A 21,903-nucleotide genomic window follows, 5' to 3' on the forward strand; every position below is an offset into this window, starting at 1 on the left:
AGCTTATTCTCTTGACAAAACTCTATTAGCCTTTGTCCTGCTTCATTCTGAACTCCAAGGCCAAACTTCCCTGTTGTTCCTTTTATCTCTTGGCTCCCTACTTTAGCATTCCATTCCCCTAGAATGAGAAGAACATCTTTCTTTGGTGTCAGTTCTAGAAGGTGTTGTAAATCTTCATAGAATTGTTCAATTTCAGTCTCCTCAGCAATGCTGGTTGGTGCATAAACTTGGATTATTGTGATGTTGAAAGTCTGCCTTGGATTCGTATTGACATCATTCTATCGTTTTTGAGATTGTATCCCATTACAGCTTTTCCCACTCTTTTGTTGACTATGAAGGCTACTCCATTCCTTCTACGGGATTCTTGCCCACAATAGTAGATATGATAATCATCTGAGCTGAAATCGCCCATTCCTGATGCCCAGGACGTCGATGTTTATTCTTGCCATCTCCTGTTTGACCACCTCCAGCTTTACAAGGTTCATAGATCTTACCTTCCATGTTCCTATGCAGTATTCTTCTTTGCATCATCGGACTTTCCTTTCACTTCCAGGCATGTCCACAGCTGAGCGTCCTTTCGGCTTTGGCACAACCACTTCATTAGCTCTGGAGCTACTTGTACTTGTCCTCCGCTCTTCCTCAGTAGCATGTTGGATGCCTTCTGACCTGAGGGGCCCATCTTCCAGCGTCATATCTCTTAGCCATTTGTTTCTGATCATGGGGTTTTCTTGGCAAAGATACTGGAGTGGCATTGCTATTTCCTACTCCAGGTGGATTGCATTTAGTCGGAACTCTCCACTATGTCCTGTCCGTCTTGGGTGTCCCTGCACGGCATAACCCATAGCTTCTCTGAGTTACTCAAGCCCCTGCGCCACGACAAGGCAGCAATCCATGAAGGGTAAACCGATGTACTGCAGCTAAAACTGTCCTCACGACCTGGGGTTCAAATTCCAGGTAGCCGACTCAAGGTTGACTCAGCCTTCTGTCCTTCCGAGGTCGGTAAAATGAGTTCCCAGTTCGCTGGGGGGCAATGTGTAGCCTGAATAATTAAATTGTAAACTGCCCAGAGAGTGCTTGAAGCGCTATGGGGCGGTATATAAGCAGCACACTTCGCTTTTTTGCTTTTTGCTTTCTCGAGCCACCACCTCCTCCCTTGACCATTGCCCGGCCTGTCTAATCAAAGTAGCCAGTCCGAAAACAACAGAATGGGCCACAGCAATAATAAATGGGTCTTTCCTGTAGCGCAGGTTTCCATCTGCTCTCAAGGAGATACTCATTAGGCCCATTAGAAAGAAACTTAATATGGCGGCGGACGAGATTGGCAATTATAGGCCGGTCGTTAATGAGCAAAGTGGTCGAGAGGGTGGTCGCTGGTCAACTTCTGTCCCACTTGGATGAGACATGCCCTGGATCCATTCCAGTCGGGCTTCAGGCCGCACCACGGTACAGAGACGGCATTGGTTGCCCTCTACGATGACTTGTTGAGGGAGGCTGACAGGGGCAAAGTGTCTCTGTTGGTTCTCATCGACATCTCGGTGACCTTTGATACCATCGACCACGGTATCCTCCTGGGGAGGCTCTCCGAGTTGGGAATAGGTGGCTTGGCGTTAGCCTGGCTCCGTTCCTTCCTGGAGGACCGACCCCAGAGAGTACAGCTTGGAGAGAATGTCTCAGCCCCTCAGTTGTGGGGTCCCACAGGGGTCGATTATCTCCCCAGTGCTGTTTAACATCTATATGAGGCCGCTGGTTGGGATCATCAGGGGGTGTGGAGCCTCATGTCATCAATATGCTGATGACACCCAGCTCTACATCTCCTTTTCACCAAAATTGATTTTTGACCTCTTAACCTTCACTTGCAGTCCAGCTTTGGCACTCCCTTCTTCCACTCTTCCTTAAAGTTTAATATTGCCTTCTGCCAGTAAGTTGGTGCCACTTGTATATGAAATACCAAGTATTGATATTTCTTCCACTTATCTTCACCCTTCCTTCATTTGAATCTAGTTCAGCTTTCTGTACAGTATATGTTCTGGATATAGATTTCAAGATAAGGGCATAACATGTGATCTTGAGTGGCTTTCCTTTTTTGAAATACAGCTTGAACATCAGGCATTTCTCTCTGCATAAAAGGTAAAAGTTAAAACTGTAAAGACAAGAAGCTCCTACTACAGATTTTTCAGTTTTATTCTAAAATGTCTGTTTCATTTCTAGTTGTCATGGTATATTTTGAAAAAAACTAAACGTGTTGTTAAAATATATGCTTTTTACTATCACTATTCTGCCAATAGTGATAGATTTAATTTAGCCCATTTCTCTTTTTTCCCTTTGTTGTTGTAATTCAGTTTTAAGTCATGTCTGACTCTTCGTGACCCCATGGACCAGAGCACACCAGGCCTTCTTGTCTCCCACTGCCTCCTGGAGTTTGGTCAAATTTATGTTGGTAGCTTTGATGACATTGTCCAACCATCTCATCTTCTGCCGTCCCCTTCTTCTCTTGCCTTTACATATTCCCAACATTAGGTTCTTTTTCAGGGAGATTTCCCATAAGATGGCCAAAGTATTGAAGCCTCAGCTTCAGGATCTGTCCTTCCAGTGAGCACTCAGGGTTGATTTCTTTCAGAACTGATAGATTTGTTCTTTTTGCAGTCCAGGGCTCCTTCATGGATTGCTGCCTTGTCGTGGCGAAGGGGCTTGAGTAACTCAGAGAAGCTATGGGCTATGTCATGCAGGGACACCCAAGACGGACAGGACATAGTGGAGAGTTCCGACTAAACGCAATCCACCTGGAGTAGGAAATGGCAAGCCACTCCAGTATCTTTGCCAAGAACGCCCCATGATCAGAAACAAAAGGCTAAAAGATATGACGCTGGAAGATGGGCCCCTCAGGTCGGAAGGCGTCCAACATGCTACTGAGGAAGAGTGGAGGACAAGTACAAGTAGCTCCAGAGCTAATGAAGTGGTTGGGCCAAAGCCGAAAGGACGCTCAGCTGTGGACGTGCCTGGAAGTGAAAGGAAAATCCAATGCTGCAAAGAAAAATACTGCATAGGAACCTGGAATGTAAGATCTATGAACGTTGGGAAGCTGGAGGTGGTCAAACAGGAGATGGCAAGAATAAACATCGACGTCCTGGGCATCAGTGAACTAAAATGGACAGGAATGGGCGAATTCAGCTCAGATGATTATCATATCTGCTATTGTGGACAAGAATCCCGTAGAAGGAATGGAGTAGCCCTCATAGTCAACAAAAGTGTGGGAAAAGCTGTAATGGGATACAATCTCAAAAATGATAGAATGATGTCAATACGAACCCAAGGCAGACCATTCAACATCACAATAATCCAAGTTTATGCACCAACCAGCATTGCTGAGGAGACTGAAATTGAACAATTCTATGAAGATTTACAACACCTTCTAGAACTGACACCAAAGAAAGATGTTCTTCTCATTCTAGGGGACTGGAATGCTAAAGTAGGGAGCCAAGAGATAAAAGGAACAACAGGGAAGTTTGGCCTTGGAGTTCAGAATGAAGCAGGACAAAGGCTAATAGAGTTTTGTCAAGAGAATAAGCTGGTCATCACAAACACTCTTTTCCAACAACACAAGAGGCGACTCTATACATGGAAATCACCAGATGGGCAATATCGAAATCAGATTGATTATATTCTCTGCAGCCAAAGATGGAGAAGCTCTATACAGTCAGCAAAAACAAGACCTGGAGCTGATTGCGGTTCTGATCATCAGCTTCTCATAGCAAAATTCAAGTTTAGATTGAAGAGATTAGGAAAAACCACTGGGCCACTCAGGTATAATCTAAACCAAATCCCTTATGAATACACAGTGGAAGTAAAGAATAGATTTAAGGAACTAGATTTGGTGGACAGAGTGCCTGAAGAACTTTGGATAGAGGCTCGTAACATTGTCCAGGAGGCAGCAACAAAACCATCCCAAAGAAAAGGAAATGCAAGAAAGCAAAGTGGCTGTCCAACGAGGCCTTAGAAATAGCAGAGAGGAGAAGGGAAGCAAAATGCAAGGGAGATAGGGAAAGCTACAGAAACTTGAATGCAGACTTCCAAAGAATAGCAAGGAGAGACAAGAGGGCCTTCTTAAATGAACAATGCAAAGAAATAGAGGAAGATAACAGAAAAGGAAAGACCAGAGATCTGTTCAGGAAAATTGGACATATTAGAGGAACATTTCGCGCAAAGATGAACATGATAAAAGACAAAAATTGGAAGGACCTAACAGAAGCAGAAGACGTCAAGACGAGGTGGCAAGAATACACAGAGGAATTATATCAGAAAGATTTGGATATCCCGGACAACCCAGACAATGTAGCTGCTGACCTTGAGCCAGACATCCTGGAGAGCGAAGTCAAGTGGGCCTTAGAAAGCCTGGCTAACAACAAGGCCAGTGGAGGGGATGGCATTCCAGCTGAACTATTTAAAATATTGAAAGATGATGCTGTTAAGGTGCTACATTCAATATGCCAGCAAGTTTGGAAAACTCAACAGTGGCCAGAGGATTGGAAAAGATCAGTCTACATCCCAATCCCAAAGAAAGGCAGAATGCTCCAACTACCGTACAATTGCACTCATTTCGCACGCTAGCAAGGTTATGCTCAAAATCCTCCAAGGTAAGCTTCAGCAGTATGTGGACCGAGAACTCCCAGAAGTACAAGCTGGATTCCGAAGAGGCAGAGGAACTAGAGACCAAATTGCTAACTTGCGCTGGATTATGGAGAAAGCCAGAGAGTTCCAGAAAAATATCTACTTCTGCTTCATTGACTATGCGAAAGCCTTTGACTTTGTGGACCACAGCAAACTATGGCAAGTTCTTAAAGAAATGGGAGTGCCTGACCACTTTATCTGTCTCCTAAGAAACCTATATGTGGGACAGGAGGCAACAGTTAGAACTGGTCATGGAACAACTGAGTGGTTCAAAATTGGGAAAGGAGTACGGCAAGGCTGTATATTGTCCCCCAGCTTATTTAACTTATATGCGGAATACATCATGCGGAAGGCTGGACTGGAAGAAACCCAAGCCGGAATTAAGATTGCCGGAAGAAATATCAACAACCTCCGATATGCAGATGATACCACTCTGATGGCAGAAAGTGAGGAGGAATTAAAGAACCTTGTAATGAGAGTGAAAGAGGAGAGTGCAAAAAACGGTCTGAAACTCAACATCAAAAAAACTAAGATCATGGCCACTGGTCCCATCACCTCCTGGGAAATAGAAGGGGAAGATATGGAGGCAGTGTCAAATTTTATCTTCCTGGGCTCCATGATCACTGCAGATGGAGACAGCAGCCCTGAAATTAAAAGGCGCCTTCTTCTTGGGAGGAAAGCGATGACAAATCTTGACAGCATCTTAAAAAGCAGAGGCATCACCTTGCCAACAAAAGTCCGAATAGTCAAAGCTATGGTTTTTCCTGTCGTGATGTATGGAAGTGAGAGCTGGACCATAAAGAAAGCAGACCGCCGAAGAATTGATGCCTTTGAATTGTGGTGCTGGAGGAGGCTCTTGAGAATCCCCTGGACTGCAAGGAGAACAAACCTATCAGTTCTAAAGGAAATCAACCCTGAATGCTCACTGGAAGGACAGATCCTGAAGCTGAGGCTCCAGTACTTTGGCCATCTCATGAGAAGAAAAGAGTCTTTGGAAAAAACCTTGATGTTAGGAAGATGTGATGGCAAGAGGAGAAGGGGACGACCGAGGATGAGATGGCTGGACAGTGTCTGCGAAGCAACCAACATGAACCTGACACAACTCCGGGAGGCAGTAGAAGACAGGAGGGCCTGGCGTGCTCTGGTCCATGGGGTCACGAAGAGTCGGACACGACTAAACGACTAAACACACACACACGCAGTCCAGGGAACTCTCTGAATCAGGACTGATGTTTTCAATCCAATGCCCAAGATTTCATTGCGAAATTGGTTCCCCCTAGATTTACCATACACAACAACAGAGAAAAAAATGGAATGCATTTTATTTTGCCTGTTGAGTTATGTTTCCATATAATGTAAAATTACAATGAAATATCACAAAGCAGATGTGAATTAAGCAAATGAGAAAAACAATATGTTGTAAAATAGAAGTTTTTGCAGAATGTTATGCAAGGACAAAAGGATGAAAGTGACTTTAAGCAGTACATTTAATGATAAAAATTGTATTGACAAGTTTCCTTTGGCAAATACGACGTATATGTACAAACACATATTTATAAACAGCATCTGAGTGTAGCAGCCCAAGTCCAAAATGTCAGATTGTTCTAATGATCCAGGCCTGTTTAGTAGCAACCCACTGAGTTCTGAAAAACACACAAGGTTGGTTCTGGTATTTCCTGATGGTGTCAAAATAGGGTTCAGATTTGAAGCAGATCAATGGAGGAGGGGGAACCCCTCTTTGGAAGTGCGAAGGTACCGTGTCCACACTCCACCCACTCAATCTACAAAAAAAATGTGTTGATTATAAGCTCAGAAGTATGATTGTTCAGGTTTGGTCATTGGCTTGGCTGCATCTAGTAAATCCTACTCCAATGTGACTTACTCCGGTGGAGTATGCCTGTTGAATCAGTGGGGATTTGATGACACAACTCCATTGATCCAAAAGGATGTACTGTAACTCTGAGCTCAGTTGTAGTCCTTTGTTACCATTTAATCAACCTCTTATTCTACAGGGAAAGTATCAGTTGAAAAATATAAACTTTTAACCATTAAAAATTGCATAATATATTACTGACATGTTTTATAATTGAAAGAATATATTTCACATGGCCCTGGCAATTATTCCGTTGAGAAAAATCACTAAGATTCCTATAAGGGTCTTTTACCCATAGAATCATGCCGTAATAAAGGACATGACTTGTAGTTCTTTATCTTCAGTCGCATTCCCATTAAACAATCCCCATGTTCTTCCTCACATAACTGCACTAAACTGATGCTAACATTCAAAATCCAACTAAAAACATGGCTTTATGTCCAGGCCTTCCCTCCTGCCAGCATTTAATTTAATTTAATTTATTTAACTTAACTTTTTCTTATCTATCATTTATTATTTTTAATATGTTTGTTAATAATTGATGTTCATGGATTCATCTTGTTTTAATTGTATTTGTTCTGTTGTCAGCTGCTCAGAGTGGTATAATTATACTAGATGGGCAGGATATAAATCAAATAAATAAATTAATTAATAAATAAATAAAATAAGCTACTTCACTTTTCTATGTCAAGTAATGTTTCTCCATAGTGAGATTTTTGTCTGTGCTGCACTCTTCCATCTTTTCTTTTTCCTCCATCAGGTCACAGACATGAGAAATAGAATCATAAGATGCCACTTTTTCTGCGATTGAAAAGAACTAGGTGTGGAGCAGAAACCGAAACAATTGGACATCCAAAATGCAGAAAGGAAGCCAGCCAAGGACAGAGGAAACCACACCAAGCCTCTCAGGCTGTTGATGTTTGAGAATTCCTGACCATATGAAAAAAGGAGTGAATTTCCCATCAGCAGAAATACATTCACACGTATCAGATTTGAAGAAAAAGCAGAGACCGCTGGCGGGGGAAGCCAAAGAGCATGGAACAGGAAAACAGCATTACTATGAATAATACTTCTATTTCACCTGAAAAAATCCTGACCAAAAAAAACCCATTTAAATGTCTACAGCATGGAGAGAGCTTTTGTAACCTGAATGCACATCAAAGAACTCACAAAGGGGAGAAACCATATGACTGCATGGAATGTGGAAAGAGATTCATTCACAGTACTGCCGTAAGTAAACATCTATGGACTCTCACAGGGGAGAAACCTTATAAATGCATGGAATGTGGAAAGAGCTTCAGTACAAGTAGTGGCCTTATTATACATCAAAGAACTCACACTGGGGAGAAGCCATATGAATGCATGAAATGTGGAAAACGCTTCAGCCAAAGCAGTATCCTCAGTAGACATGGAACAATTCACACAGGAGACAAACCATATAAGTGCATTGATTGTGGAAAGGGCTTCAGTCAGAGCAGTGGCCTGAGTGCACATCAAAGAATTCATAAAGGAGAGAAACCATATAAATGCATGCAATGTGGAAAAGATTTCAGTCACAGCAGTAGCCTTCGTTTACATCAAAGAACACACACAGGGGAAAAACCACATAAATGCATGGAATGTGGAAAGAGCTTTAGCCAAACCAGTATCCTCAGTAGACATCTACGAACTCACACAGGGGAGAAACCTTATAAATGCATGAAATGTGGAAAGAGCTTTAGTGAGAAAAGGACCCTGTGTATACATATACGAACTCACACAGGGGAGAAACCATATAAATGTATGGAATGTGGAAAAAGCTTCAGTTGCAACAGTAGCCTTTGTTCACATCAAAGAATTCACACTGGGGAGAAACCATATAAATGCATAGTATGTGGAAAGAGCTTCAGAGGCAGCAGTAACCTTAGTTTGCATCAAAGAATTCACACTGGGGAGAAACCATATGAATGCATGGTATGTTGGAAGAGTTTTTGTGACAGTGGATCATATGCTAGACATCAAAGAACCCACACTGGGGAGAAACCATATAAATGCATGGAATGTGGAAAGAGCTTCAGTCGCAGCAATATCCTAAATTCACATCAAAGACTTCATACAGGGGAGAAACCATATGAATGCATGGAATGTGGAAAGAGCTTCCGTCAAAGCAGTACCCTTAGTTCACATCAAAGAACCCACAGAGACGAGAAACCATATCAATGCATGATTTGTGGGAAGAGTTTCAGAGACAGCTCTACTCTCATGTTACATCGAAGAACACACCCTGGGGAGAAACCATATAAATGCATGGAATGTGGAAAGTATTTCAGTACCAGCGGTAGCCTCATGTTACATCGAAGAACACACACTGGGGAGAAACCATATAAATGCATGGAATGTGGAAAGTATTTCAGTACCAATAGTAGCCTCATGTTACACCGAAGAACGCACACTGGGGAGAAACCATATAAATGCATGGAATGTGGAAAGAGTTTTAGTCAAACTAGTATCCTCAATAGACATCTAAGAACTCACACAGGGGAAAAACCACATAAATGCATGAAATGTGGAAAGGACTTCAGTCGCAGCCATCACCTCAGGGGTCATGAAAGAACCCACACAGGATAAACCATATAACTGCATGGAATGAGCTGCACTTTCATCAGTAGCTTTTGTTTACATCCAAACTCATACAGTGGAGAAAGCATATAGTGAATGAAAGGTTTAAAACCATCAGCAAGAGCAGTAGTCTTACTGGACATGAAACAGATCTAGGGGCAAAACCAAACAAGGAAAAATGAATGTGAAAAGAGCTACAGTACTAGTGAAAACCTTACTAAATATCAAAAGAGTGACTTGTTATTTCTCATATATGGAACATGCTGATGTTTAAGTGAATGGTTGAAACCCTATGTTGCATAACCAAGAGAAGTGACCTTACTGAGGACGACAGCACACCCAGCACCGAAACCACACCACTTCAGTGAAATCTGGAAAGAGCTAGAGTACCAGTAGAAAGCTTATTATATGTCAAAGGAGAAACTGTTTAGTTGAAACATATGGAAAGTTTAAGAATGTGGAACTTCGGAACATTCTGTTAGGCAAGAAAATGTATTTGACATCGTAGAAAAAAAACATTAAAGAGAATTTGAACGATGTATCAGGTTTGGATAGTTGTTTCCTAGAAGAATGATGATGTCACGTTCCCTTTTCTCTTTCAGGAGAAGCCATATAAATGCATGTATTTGACTGTTATTTTTGTTCCCCTTAAAAGAGAAGTCAAGGCGGCCCTTCATTCATTCATGAACAAAGTTACTTCTGCATCAAACCGAAAACCAAAATCATTGTTTGCTTTTGCAATGTGAGAGCAGGGAGGAGCCAATCAGCTGATTCAGCCCTGACAATATGGGGCGACAGATCAGCCTCACATCCAATGTAAATTTCACCCTTCCCCAGCAGTTCTTTTCTGGATTTGTTGGTTTTAGATGATTAATCTTTTTGTTTTCTCACACTTTAAACTTAAATAAGAGGCCTAAGGAGGACAATTATCACAGAATTGGCTATAAATGATTCACCCACTGACCTACCACAGGCCTCCGGAGACCTCCTGGGGTGGACCAGGAGAAAATTCCTCATGCCAAGATTTCCCCCTTCAAAGAGGCAACTGTGGCAGTCCTTTTAATATCTTTATAATAAAGATAAAATGGAAATGTGGAGTGAACTTTTTTTTCTGAACTATCATTTTGTTCCCTCGGTGCCTGTTGTAGTAGACCAAGAGCATTCTTAATGGTGTGGAGCTGCTTCCAAAACCCTCATAAAAGTTTTGAGCCAGGTGAGGTCTTCAAGGAGTGCTCTCGCTGCCCTGAGGAGTTCCATGGCCGGGGGGGGGGGGGTGCATTGGATCCCAGGTGATCTGCCTCTTCTCCCGATTCTCTGTATTCACTACTGCGTGCCACCTTCTCTCCCAGACGGTTGTTTGAGGGAGGGGCGTGAGGCGCCTGAGGAGAGCACCTTGGCCATTTCTTTCCTTCGATCTGCGATTTTCGGGGGGGGGGAATCTCCTGAATCCTAGCCTCCCCCCTGCAAAGCCCCCCAGGGGACCGCCTCCTCGGGCTGTGACTCCTCAGCGTCACAGCCAGAGAGAGAGAGAGAGAGCCCTGAAAACCGTCCCTGCCCTCCCCCCTCCCCCGCACCAGGAGGGAAGGCAAGGCGCCTGCGCGGAGAAAGGCGGCGGTTAGTGGGAGAGGCAATGGGAGCCCTTCCCCGGGCGCTTGCGCACAAAGAAGGCATTGGTGCTTCTTCCCGCCTTCCCCCCCACCCCTCTCAGAGGCTGCCTCCCCCGCCGCCCCTTTCCCATCCACGTCACCCCTCGACCTTCTCCTACCAGGCTTGTCCAACCTTGGCCCTCCAGATGTTCTGGCCAGCAGAGGTGGTGGTGAAGGCTTCTGGGAGCTGTAGTCTAAGAACATCTGGAGGGCCAAGGCGCCGCCTGTTGTGGGACCGGGGTGGTGGTGGTGGTCAGAAAGGCTCCTGCCATTTTGGGGATTCCCTCCCCCTCCCCCAAAGGGACGTGGTGGTGCTGCGGGCTAAACCGCAGAAGCCTGTGCTGCAGGGTCAGAAGACCAAGCAGTCGTAAGATCGAATCCACGCGACGGAGTGAGCGCCCATCGCTTGTCCCAGCTCCCACCAACCTAGTGGTTCGAAAGCATGCAAATGTGAGTAGATAAATAGGTACCATCTCGGTGGGAAGGTAACAGCGTTCCGTGTCTAAATCACACTGGCCATGTGACCACGGAAAGATTGTCTTCGGACAAAATGCTGGCTCTATGGCTTGAAGAGCGGGATGAGCGCCGCCCCCTAGAGTCGGACACGACTGGACAAAAAAAAAAAGCTGTCAAGGGGAACCTTTACCTTTTTACCCTCCCCCTCCCCCACGGGTCTCCTCCCTCCCCTTTTCTACTCCCATCCCACCGGTGAGGGAGTGGAGGGAGCGCCCCTCCTGCCGCCTCCAAGCGTGTCCCTTTTGGCCCTACGTTGGCTTTGGCAATATCCCCCCTCTCCCCGCTTCAGCCTCCCTTCGCTTAGGAAAAACATTCCTTGAGGGGAGAGGAACGAAACATAGAGCTACGAACGCTCAGGCACGCTCCCTCAATCAGGAACCGGAAATGGGAGCGGTGCGCCTGCCTCTCTTTCCCCCTCCACCTCTATGGCTCGGGGGGGGGGGGAGAGGCGCTTCCTGGGAGGGGGGCTTCCTGGGGAGTCTTCCCGCATCAGGACTTGGAAGGAGGTGGGCAATCGCAGGACATTGGGGGTGGGTGGGCGAGAAGAAGGATGAGAGTGTGTGTTTGTGTGTGCGGGGGGAGGGGGTCCGCACAATCCGGATTGCAAATCTTCCCCCTCCGTCTGGATGGTAGGAACGCCTTTGCAAGAAGGAAGGCCATTTGTTTTCTTGGGGTTTCCTGGGGGGGGGATATTCGAGAGGGAGGAGGGGGGAATTTGGATCTCGCCCTCAAGTCCCCTCCCTGTAATGCCCCGATGTATGTGCATGCAAGTGCAAAGTGGGGGGGGGGGGAGGTCGTCCTTGGTTTTCCCGTGAGCAGACCCCCCCACCCCACTCCACCCATTCTTCCCACAAACCCTGGGTGTAAAATCCAAGGAGAGGAAGGGGCCTTGATGTCCACTGGGGGGGGGGGCTCACCCCCACCTCTTTTGCCAAAGCTTGGAAAAGTTACTTTAAGGCTGCAAGGACCGACCTGGTTGGGAAGCAGGGACAAGGGTTGCAAACAGGAGGAAGTGGGGCAGGAAAGAGTCCCACAAATGGGGTTTTGGGGCAGAAGGTAGAGGTGAGCTTGGGAGGAGGTGGCTGAGCCTGGCAACTTGCCTTGGGGTCCAAAAATATCCCCTGGATGTCACCATCTTCTGTGCACACACACACACCCTTGCTTCTTAGTTGCCTCTCTGCTCCTTGTGCAGAAAGCCTCTGGAATGATCCTTCTTTCTTTTCTCCCCAAGCAGGGACTGAGGCAGAGCTGAATTCTCCTCTTTTTCGCTTTTCTCTGGACCAAAAGAGAAGAATCAACTTCTAGACCCCTCCAACCTTTAGGCTCAAAAGCAGAACCGTACAATCAACAGAATGCAGTATGTTCAAAAATATTTTATTTATGCAGGTATTCATAATATTTACGTGCCACCTTTTTTCTAAAGGACACAGTGAGGCTTACAGTGTTAAAATAAAGCTAAAATCATTAAAGTATTTAAAAAGATTTAAACAGGTATATTAAATAGAAGTAATATTAAAAACAAATAAAACTACAGAATACAGTACTCCATTTTAAAAAATCCCGTTGGTAATCAAGTAATATAAAAGAAAGCCTGTTCTGCCCTCACAAAGGACTGGGTTGGTCTAAAGTCCATATATTTTTAGGTTCATGTTAATTCTGTCAACTTCAGTCTGTAGCCTATTAAGTCTGCATGATTGGGGGAGGGGGGTTAAATTTTCCTGATTTTCCATCACGTTTAAGAGGTGGATAGTTCTTTTTTTCCCCCACATTAAAGTTTTGGCATTTTCTCCTGCTTCTTTAATATTCACAGATGTTAAAAAAAACCTTTGATTTTAATCTGAGATTACATTTTAGCATAGAGCCTTCAAGCTTTTCTCTGGCAGCAGCCACTCCCTAGCTCAGGGAGCGCAACGCCTGCCCGGTAATGAACCCTTCTCAACAGGGATGGGCTTCCAGCCTCCAGAAACAATGACACCTCTTTCCTTGAGTGCTCAATTTGTCTCTCTTGCAAGGGCTGGACTTCTCCTGCAGAGTCCCACTTGGGCCATGAAGAAGAAAAAGAGGTTACCTTCTAGTGGTCCTCTGTGAATTCACACATCCTTCCCTGTGTCCGTCATGGGTTATATTAAATGATTCTTCTGCCTGGCAGATAAATTCTAGGAAATGAGGGGAATCTTAGGTGGGGGGAGCATGTGCTCCACAGGGGTACGTCCCACTACCTTTGTACTTTTAAGCTCTAAAATCTTCCAAGACATTCAGCGAATGCTCACAAATGGGTGACTGGTAAGCTTCACTTACCGGATGGTGGGACGTGACGGTAGGACGGATGGCAATACAAATCTGCCAACTCCAGCATCATTCCGTGCTCTCACATCTACGCAGTAATGCCTAACAAAGGTCAGTAGGGTAGACCAAATTGCCGCATGGCAGATGATAGGAATCTCGATTCCACGCTGGAAAGCAGTAGTGACTCCCCGTTGGGGAATCTAAACCCTGTCTCCCGCATGACAGACGGGGATACTTAGCACTATACAAGGCCTATTTCTACTTGGATGGAATTCCTTAATTACTTCCCTTAGTAGTCCAACTAATTCCCCATCCCATAACCGTGCCACTTCATGGTTCGACTCCGACTGTTGGCAGGCCAAGAAACACGTTAGATCTCTTTTCCACTCTTTCCACCTTAACCCTACCTCAGCGTCTCTACAACACTACCTTACTGTCAGAAGGTCCTGCACATTACTTTTAGACTCAAAAAAACATTTCTTTGCTCAACGCAAGTGGTCTGATCTGCTCCAAGCAATTCTATCACACAACTACAAAGCCTTCTGGTCCTTGGTATCTTCTTCCACCACTTTCTCTTCTTCTGACCCTTCTTCTTCTATCCCCTCGGAGGAATGGATAGCCCACTTCTCCACAATTTTCTTCTCCCCAAACCCCAACCCCCCTTCCGATCCCTCGCTCCAGGCCCTCCCCGACTGGCCTCTTGTTACTTCTGAGGAAATACTGGATTTAATCAGCTCACTGAAGTCTGGTAAGGCCCCAGGCCCTGATCAAGTCCTCACTGAGATTCTGACCAGTAACCCCCACTGGTGGTCTCATTCCTTGGCTAACTTTTTCACCTTAGTTAACCACTCTGGCATCCTTCCTAACTCTTGGTTAATCTCCACTCTGATTCCAATATTCAAAAAAGGCGATCCCTCTCTCCCTAGCAACTACCGCCCAATTAGCCTTCTATCTTTTATTGGCAAACTTTACTCAAAATCTCTTCTAGCCAAACTTTCTGCCTGGGCTTCTTCCATTAATCTTCCAGGGAAAGAGCAAATTGGCTTCCGCTCTGGAGCCTCTACTCTTGATCATGCTTTACTTTTATCCCATTTAGTTGAAAAATATTCCATTCATCACAAATCTAGTTTGTTTGCTGCTTTTGTTGACCTTCAAGGTGCCTTCGACTCTGTTAACAGATCCCTCTTATGGGACAAACTATCTCAATGGGGCATTGATCCTCGACTACTCTTTCTGCTTAGGCGTCTCCACTCTTCAAACACATGTCAGATTCGCCTCCCAAACTCCAATACACTAACCGATAGATTTCAGGTTAACAGGGGTGTCCGTCAAGGGTGTATATTAGCCCCCTTACTGTTCAACTTATTCCTTGCAGATTTCCCTCCTTTTTTATGTAAAGCTACTAACTCTTCCCCCTCTCTTAACGGTGCCCCTCTCTCAGTTCTCCTCTATGCTGACGATGCAGTCCTGCTCTCCCTCTCCAAAGCCGCGCTGCGTCTTCTTCTAGCCAAATTTCAAGACTACTGCTCCATCAACGATCTTAGCATAAATTCTTCCAAAACTAAAATAGTTGTTTTTTCTAAATCTAGCCCTCTATCCACTTGGACAGTTGGTACACAATCCTACCAACAAGTGCCAACCTTTAAATACCTCGGGCTCACTTTCCATTTCAAACTAAACTGGGCCTCACACAAAAAATCGGTCATTTCCACATCAACATCCCAACTCAATGCAATTTCTAAATTCCATTACTTCTCGGGCAACCAGTTTGTCCCAGCAGCCTTGCATATTTTCCAGTGCAAACTCCTATCCCACCTTTTTTATGGGGTCCCCATCTGGATAGAGGCTGTAAACCACGACATTGACTCCATTGCCGCTGTCTTCTTTAGAAAGATCTTAGGTGTTCCCAATATGATTCGCCTCTCCAACATGGTACTTGAATTGGGAACCCACCTTCCTTCTACTCTTGCCTGGGTCTCCACTTTCAAATACTGGCTCTGTATCCATCTCCACTCTAATTCCAATTCTCTTCTCTTTGACCTTCTTAGTGACTCCTACACTTCGAATTGGTTTAAACTGATTGACTCCAAACTTCTATCCCTGGGACTGAACTTAGAATCCCTTTTCGACCTGGGATTACAACAGGCCCATTCCTTGATCAAACACAAACTTTGGCAGCTTGAGTTTGAGTCACTTTCAGCTGACTTAAACCCCACTTGTTCTCCCCCTTTTTTTTTCAGTCTTCCTCCTTCCCTAGGATGCCCTTCTAACTATTTCTCTTCACTGACCAACCCTGGTCAGAGAAGAGCATTTATGTTAGCTCGCCTCAATATCTTCCCTTCGGCAGTTCATGCAGGCCGATTCGCTAAGATCCCCCATGCAAATAGGCTCTGCTTTTTCTGTCATACCCTCCCAGATTCCCTGGACCATATTTTATTTCATTGCCCGGCGCATTCATCTCTGAGAAAGCTGTTTCTCGAACCGTGGCTTTCTCTTTTGCCCAACTCCCTATCCTTTTTCTTGAATGATTCTTGCCCGCGGATTACATCTGCCGTTGCAAGATATCTTTTGGAAATTTCCAACTTAACCCATTACCTATGATACTATTTGTTGAGTGTATCTCCTATTTTACGTTTACTCTGATCATCGCTTGGCTTGTACCTATGTTTTGTTGTTGTCCGTTTATATGCCAATAAAGGTTTCGAAATCGAAATCGTAATCGTACTTGGATGGTTCCTGATACCTTCTAGAGAACAATGTTGCCTATGGACACTCTTAGTTTGTAAAAGCAAGGTTGTCAGAAGCATCAGTGTAGGGTGATAGGACCAAGGAGTGGATTAAGGAACAATTCCAAAACACACATGCCTGCTTTGTGGGGATTTGAACCCATGTCACAAGAATCCCAGTTGCCTGTCTGCTCCTAGCCTCTCTGTACTTGTAAAGAGTGTTACTATTTTTGCTTCCAATCATACTCTGCCCATCCTCACAAAAAAGGTGCTGTTGGTGAGACAGAACCCCTGGTCAGTCCGACGTGGAGCTCTCCCGAATTTCTCCTTCCCTCTTTAGAGATTCAAAAGAGTGAACTGAAGACATCTCGCCTGCATTTGGGGGTGTGTTTTTTTGGAGAGGAAAAAGTGGAATAGAACCTTCTCTCTCCTAGCATAGACTTTTTTTTTCAATCCCTGCGCTTCTGCACAATTTGACTAGAGAAAGTTGCATGGATTCGCTGGGGGGGGGGGGTGTCTCCTGTATTTGGGACCAAAGTAAGTTGGTTGTCCCTAAGTAAGTAAGAAAAGCAAAAGCAAGGAAGGGGAGCAGAAATTTGAACCTGGACCTCTGGGGACCTGATTCCCAGGCTGTGGGTAAAGGCTCAGCTGCTGCTGGGGGGGGGGGAGGCAGTGGCAGGCCTCTGGAGAAGAAGATATTATTAGAGGAAATGCGAAAGTGGCAAGAAATGCTTTTAAAATTAACCCACTTTTTGTTGGGTTGGGTTGGGAGTTTTGCCCCGGTTCTGTGAAATGGAAGGAAGAGACACCAAATCTGGTGTTTTCACAGTTTTCTCCCTGGGTTGGCAGCCCTTGTCATGGTTAGCCTGAGGCAGATCTTGGTGTCCCTATAGAATGCCTCATCTAAGGAAGAGCAGCTGGGGGATGGAATAAAATAAGCCTTCCCTGTGATCCAGGAAGGTGTTTGGCTTTCCCTGCTGCTTTCTTGGGTTAGCTGTGAATTATTTGGCGATCCACGTCTGCGCAGTTTGTCGGCAAGGAAGAGGAATGCCTCTTGTCTGTTTCCTTCAAGAAAATTGGGCCTTCTCTCAAATAATGTGGTATGGAATTAAGGAATCTTGGTGGTATCCTTTATTTCAACCCTAACCGTTTTTGAGTGGGAAATGGCCCATGCTCAGAGGACTGGTTTCTAAATTGGCCCTCAGGTGGGCAAACAAGTGGGGGGGGGAGTTGGCTAAGGAGACCCCCTCCTGAAAAAGGAGGGGAGAAGGCAAGGAATGGGGCAGTATGGCCCAGCAGTCGTTGTTATTTATATGCTACATTTCTCCCAACAAGGGACCCAAAGCAGCTCACAACAGTAAAATTCACACAGTTTAAAAACACAGTAAGTTAAAAAAATTTAAAAAAATTAAACAATATATGATTTAAAGTATAACTACAATTACTGTTCTCTGGCTCCATAGAGGCCCTCCGTGGAAAAAGAGGGACCCCCACGCACCCACCCAGAGCACCGAAAGAAGGCTTGAGGAGCAGCCGCATTCCCGGTGAAACTACGTGCTCTTCCCCCATGAAAGAAAAACGCTGTGCGAGAGCTTTTCGGGATGGCAATGGAAGGGTTGCTGTGCACTGGGGTTCCAGGATACCTCTGGGGGAGCTAGGACCCCAAAAGGAGCCACTGCAAGCGGCGGGGTGCGCGCGTGCATGCATGCACATTTCCTGTCTTTCTCCCCAGCCCAGGTTGATCCCAGCTAAATTCAATCCTTTCCTGCTCTCTCTGTTGTCCGCGAATACAGAAGTCCGGGCACAATCCAGGGAGAGGTGGAGCGCCCTTTCCTTTCTCCCTCCCTTCAGTCAGAGCTATAGCCTTAGTTTACATCAAAGAACACACTCAGGGGAGAAACCCTATAAATGCATGGAATGTGGGAACAGCTTCAGCTTAAACAGTCATCTCAGAAGACATCAAAGAATTCATTTAGGAGAGAAGCCATTCAAATACATGGAATGAGGGTGCTTCATTAACAACTAAAACTTTAGTTCACATCAAAGAACTTGCATTGGGGAGAAACCATATAAATATAAGGTATATGGAAATATCTTCAGGTTGGATCAAAAATCAAATCACATGAAAATACAGTCATGCCCTGCTGGACAATTATCCTGCTCTGCGACGAATCCACTTTACGTTGACATTTTTGTGACCGCAAAACGATGTTTAAAATGGGTTTTTTTTCGCTGTGCGATGATCCGTTCCCTGCTTCGGGATTTTCACTTTATGACGATCAGCAAACAGCTGATCGTCAGGTTTCAGAATGGCTGCTGGCTGAAGAAAATGGCCCCCCGCTGTTTTCTAGGATGGATTCCTCGCTTTACAGGCACCGAAAATGGCCACTGTATGGAGATTCTTCGCTGGACGAGCAGGTATTCAGCCCATTGGAATGCACTGAATGATTTTTCAATGCATTTCAATGGGTTTTTTAATTTCGTTTGACGTTTTTGCTCTACAGCGATTTCGCTGGAACGAATTAACATCGTCAAGCGAGGCACCACTGTACATCAAAACATTCTCATAGGAGAAACCAGAAAAGTATGGAATATAGAAGGAGCTTCATGAACAGCTGTGTTCTCTCTAGTCATCAAATAACTCACACAGGGGAGAGACCATATAATTGCGCAGAATGTGGAGAGAATTTCAGGTTGAGTGATGGCCTTCCTTTCCATCAAAGAACTCTCGGGGGAGAAACCATATTTTGTATGGAAGGTGGAAAGAGCTTGTCCAAGAGCAATGGCCTTACTCAGTGTGAAAGAGGACACCAGAGGGCCAAACCACACAAGCTAGGATTTGGAAAGAGCTGCCCTTGGAGTGGAAACCAAATTAAATGTCAAAGGAGTAACAGTTTATTTCTCATACATGGAATGTGCTCGTGTTTATGTAGAATGTGGGAGGCATTTAGTTAAGGGACACAATGTATTTGACATTTTAGGAAGTACATTGGAGAGAAGCTGAATAGATGTCTCGGATTTGGTTAGATGTTCAGTCGAAGAACTATAGTATCATGTTCCCTTTCCTCTTTCAGTGGAAGCCGCACTGCAAAAGTAAATGCAAAACCACACTTTTTGTTGGAGAACTGTCTTTTTCTAGTGCAGGATTGTATTGATAATGACTTTTGCGGAAAAATAGAAAACCTGTATAGAGATCCGTTTTAGTCATTTATAAGTAGGTAGAAGAACTACAAGCTCTTGTGAAAATCAATTGGATTTGGTCGCTTGTAAATGTCCATCGGTGTATATTCAGGGGGGGTTACGCTCAGGCAATCTCTGTGCCTCACTGGATAGCTTCTTGTGTAACCAATTCTGCCATTGAATACACAGTGAACCGCAGAAGAAGCTCCAGAACTGAATGTGCAACTGCGCCTATGGAAACACGTCCTTTATAGGATTTCCTCCAAAATGCCAACTTCACAGCTTTTTGGAAGAAATCCAAATTATGCAGGCATAGCTACACAACAGGATTTTTTATTTTAGAACTATCCTGGAATTGTCTAGTCTCTTAATAGCCTCTGAATTAGCCTTCTAAGCTTTGTCTTTTGTTAAGGATCTGCTTCACATCTTTTTCATCTTTTTATCATCATCGTAGAACTGCAGAGCTGGAAAAAGACCCTTTGGACCATTATGTCCAGCGTCTGATGAGTAGGCACAAAATGGGGACTCGGAATCTTTGGCTCTACAGAGCCAGATATGTAAACCACAGAGCTTTCTTGCAGTTCAACTTTGAATTTATTTTTGAACCAATATAATTTTTTGAACACTTGTTAACAATAATAAAATACTATTTCCAGCTGTGTGGTCACTCTGAAAGCGAAAGGGTTGGTGTTCTTGAGAAAAGTGCCTTGCACTTCAGACTTTTCTGGGCATTTTATTCCTGCCTCACATGGTTGGTTTCCATACCAGATAAATAACCTTTTAGATTTTAGTTTTAGTGGTGTGGGGAAAAGGGTCACAGGATTCTTTTCTCAACCAACAGCCCACTGCGCACACACACCTCGGAAAGGGTACACACTAGGAAATACCAGAGTAGTGAATTCTCTTTGTGGTGCCCACTGTTTTAACAGTAACTATTGCTCTATGGCTTTGGTGCAGGCTATATGATGGACCAAAAGACTCCATATAACCTTTTTTGTTAGATTTGAAGATTATCCGCGGAGATCCTTCTCTAGAGCCCATTGCTTTTGCAGGTATGATAGACAGGGAGTCATTGGTGAGCCTTCCCAGTAGTTTTTCTTCCAGGATAAAAAAAGCTGCCTCTCATGAGGCTAGGCTGGCCCATTCTCTCCTCCCTTTCAACAGCATGTCAAAGAACCCAATTAAATTCATGGAGTGTACTTACAAATCAATTCAGAGTGAGGGAATGAATCACACACAAGGGATGGTCTCTAGAAAAGCATAAAACAAAGTGGAAGAAATTGGAGCCCTGTCTCCTGAAGCCTCGTCTGGCACTCCATTCACTGTATGATGCCTTTTATGGATACTCAGTTGAAGAAGATAATCTTGGATTTTTCTCTTTGAAATCAAGAGGACACTTGAACTTTGCAAATTCTACAAGCAACTCCTGTATTAGTGCTGTTGCCAAGGCCTTGGGTGCGCAGATTTTAGCATTTGGTGGTGGTTAAGATTGTTCATGTTGTGTTAGGTGAATGTGAATAAGAAGAGGCTTATTTTGCAAAACTTTGCCAGCTTCTCCAGTAGTAAGCAAATACTCCAGAGAACTTAAAAAGTGTTACAGAAACATTTCTTTGGTGAAAGGGAGTGGGAATACAGTGTAGGGAGATGTCGGGGAGCTCCTTTCTGGCTCTTGACAAACAGGAACCAGGAGCAATGTGCCTGCCTCTCCTTTCCCCATCTCCTTTCCAGTGAACCTGTTTGCAGGGTACCCTTGTGAGTTTCTTGCATCAGAATCTGGAAGGAGGTGACTGCTCTGGGTGCACAATTATGGGGCGGGCTAAGAGAGAGAGAGTGATGGGAAATTTTCTAAAACAGGCCCTCATTTCCCCCCAGGGACTAGCATTGGGGGGGGAGTTTCTCCATGCAATCCAGATTGCCCCCCTCTCATTGGTCTGCATCATATGGCATCATTTTCCTGCGAGGAGACCCTCACCTTAAAGCAAAAGCCTTCAGGTAGAAGGCAGATGGAAGGAGGAGGAGGGGTCTGATCCAGGCAATTTACCTGAGATTGAGAATGTCTTCTAGGCTTCTTCCTCTGCCCCTTACCCTAGCTCCTCAGTCCATTTTAGGTGGCTATTTGGAAGCTGAGTCATGGACTTCTTCCTTATTAGGTTTGAAGTGTTTCCCTACTGATCCAAGGAGCTTCTTCAGTCTGAGGAGAGTTGGTGGGAGATCCTTGATATATCCTTCAGGCTGGATGATTAGCAAAGCGTTTCAACCTAATATGGAAGAAGTCCAGTTGTTATAACTCCCCTGAATGACTGAGAATCTTCATAGATATAAGGGTGCCTCTTGTTTCCCCTCAGGGTCCCTTGCCTTCACGGGCATCCTCCAAAGATGGACTCCGCCACCCTTATTCGCCGCGCGCATTTCT

General features: G+C 44.7%; 1 protein-coding gene and 1 long non-coding RNA gene across 2 annotated transcripts in view; both read left to right on the forward strand.

Annotated features, from left to right (window-relative positions):
- Positions 1 to 21,903, forward strand: part of LOC144587412 (uncharacterized) — a 39,332-nt gene that overhangs the window by 7,875 nt on the left and 9,554 nt on the right. Inside the window, 1 exon segment of the mRNA XM_078388002.1 lies at positions 7,299 to 9,141. Within this exon segment, the coding sequence (XP_078244128.1) occupies positions 7,574 to 9,141 (1,568 nt within the window). The 5' untranslated portion in view covers positions 7,299 to 7,573.
- LOC144587436 (uncharacterized) lies at positions 10,953 to 20,145 on the forward strand. Its single transcript, XR_013542594.1, has 2 exons — positions 10,953 to 11,804; positions 12,533 to 20,145. It is a non-coding gene; the product is annotated as an uncharacterized LOC144587436 (long non-coding RNA).

This window comes from Pogona vitticeps, chromosome 2 (assembly GCF_051106095.1).
Source record: "Pogona vitticeps strain Pit_001003342236 chromosome 2, PviZW2.1, whole genome shotgun sequence".
NCBI lineage: Eukaryota > Metazoa > Chordata > Lepidosauria > Squamata > Agamidae > Pogona > Pogona vitticeps.